Below are 1,535 nucleotides of genomic sequence, written 5' to 3'. Positions count from 1 at the left end.
TCTGGGAGACCCTATAGAAGGGACCCAGGCGTCCGGGGCACCCTATAGAAGGGACCCAGGCATCCGGGAGACCCTACAGAAGGGACCCAGGCGTCCGGGGCACCCTATAGAAGGGACCCAGGCATCCGGGAGACCCTATAGAAGGGACCCAGGCATCCGGGGCACCCTATAGAAGGGACCCAGGCGTCCGGGATCTCCCCCAGCAGGGACCCAGGCATTCGGGGCACCCCCTAAAAGGGACGCTGACATCTGGGAGATCCTACAGAATGGAAAGAGGTGCCCGGGGTCCCCTATAGAAGGGAGCCGGGCGCGCGGGGGCCCCTATAGGGGTACCTGGAGGGTGTGCTCGATGGCGTTGGGGAAGTTCTTGAGGGTGCAGATGGGGATGGCCTTCTCGGGGGGGTCCTGGCGGGAGCTGTAGGACTCGCTCAGGAAGGGGATCACCACCTGCACGTTCCCCTTCGTCCCCAGCGTCCCCGACTCCAGCAGCGGCTTCCGGTAGTAGACGCAGCGCCGGTCCATATACAGCCCTATAGCGGAATAACCCCGGCGTCTATAGGGGGCCCCAAAGGGCGCCCAGGCCCCAGGGGGTAGCCCCGGAGGGGCCTTTGGGGCACTCCGAGGTCCCTATAGCACTCGCAGGGATCCTTACAGTATTCTTGGGGTCCCTATAGCATTCCTGAGGTCCCTGCGGCACACCTGAGGGTCCCTATAGCATTCCTGCAAGTACCTATAGCATTGCTGGGGGTACCTCCAGCACCCCTCTAGCCCCCCTAGGGGCGCCCACCGCGTTCCTTGGCTCCCCAGAGCACCCCTGGGGTCCCCACAGCATTCTTGGGGGTGCCTATAAGCACCCCTGGGGGTACCCGCAGCACCGCTGTAGCACCCCTAGGCGCGCCGATCGCATTCCCTGGGTCCCTATAGCACTCCTGGGGGTCCCTATAGCACTCCTGGGGGTCCCTATAGCACTCTATAGCACCCCTGGACGTGCCTATTGCACTCCTGAAGGTCCCTATAGCACCCCCGAGGGCTGGGGACACGCGGACGGGAAAGGGGTGGGGATGAGGGGACAGTTGGGGACACTTGGGGATGCGTGAGGGCACTTAGGGACACTCTGAGGACCCGTGGGGACACTGAGGAGACCTATAAGGACACCCGGGGACACACAGGGATACGCGGGGACGTGGGGGAGACATTTGGGGGACCCATAGGGACACGCAGGGACACGCAGGAGACCCGTCAGGAGACTTGGGGACACAGAGGAGACACTTGGGGACGCAGAGGAGACACGCGGGGACGCAGAGGAGACACGCGGGGACGCTCAGGAGACCCACAAAGACACTTGGGGACACTCGATGGACACGCGGGGACCCCCGAGGGTCCCTACAGCATCCTTATAGCACCCCTCAGGCTACCTATAGGCGGCCTGGGGTCCCTATAGCATCTGAAGACCTCCTAGAGCACCCCACACCCAAAAAAACTCCCTGCAGCACCCCAAGATCACCCCACAGCATCCTGCAGACCCCCTATAGCCC

At 63.6% G+C, this 1,535-nt stretch overlaps 1 protein-coding gene across 1 annotated transcript in view; it reads right to left on the bottom strand.

Moving 5' to 3' along the window:
• Positions 1-333: 333 nt before the first annotated feature.
• The window catches only part of LOC103897123, a gene marked incomplete at both ends in the record, with an annotated part of 10,520 nt that continues 9,318 nt past the window's right edge, over positions 334-1,535 (bottom strand). Inside the window, one exon of the mRNA XM_009277090.1 lies at positions 334-553. Coding sequence (XP_009275365.1) covers positions 334-553 — 220 coding nt within the window. The remainder of the gene's footprint in view (positions 554-1,535) is intronic.

This window comes from Aptenodytes forsteri, unplaced genomic scaffold, assembly GCF_000699145.1.
Source record: "Aptenodytes forsteri isolate BGI_AS27 unplaced genomic scaffold, ASM69914v1 Scaffold850, whole genome shotgun sequence".
Lineage (NCBI taxonomy): Eukaryota > Metazoa > Chordata > Aves > Sphenisciformes > Spheniscidae > Aptenodytes > Aptenodytes forsteri.
The sequence above is the reverse complement of the archived record's forward strand: the minus strand, read 5'-3'. Positions and strand labels throughout refer to the sequence as shown.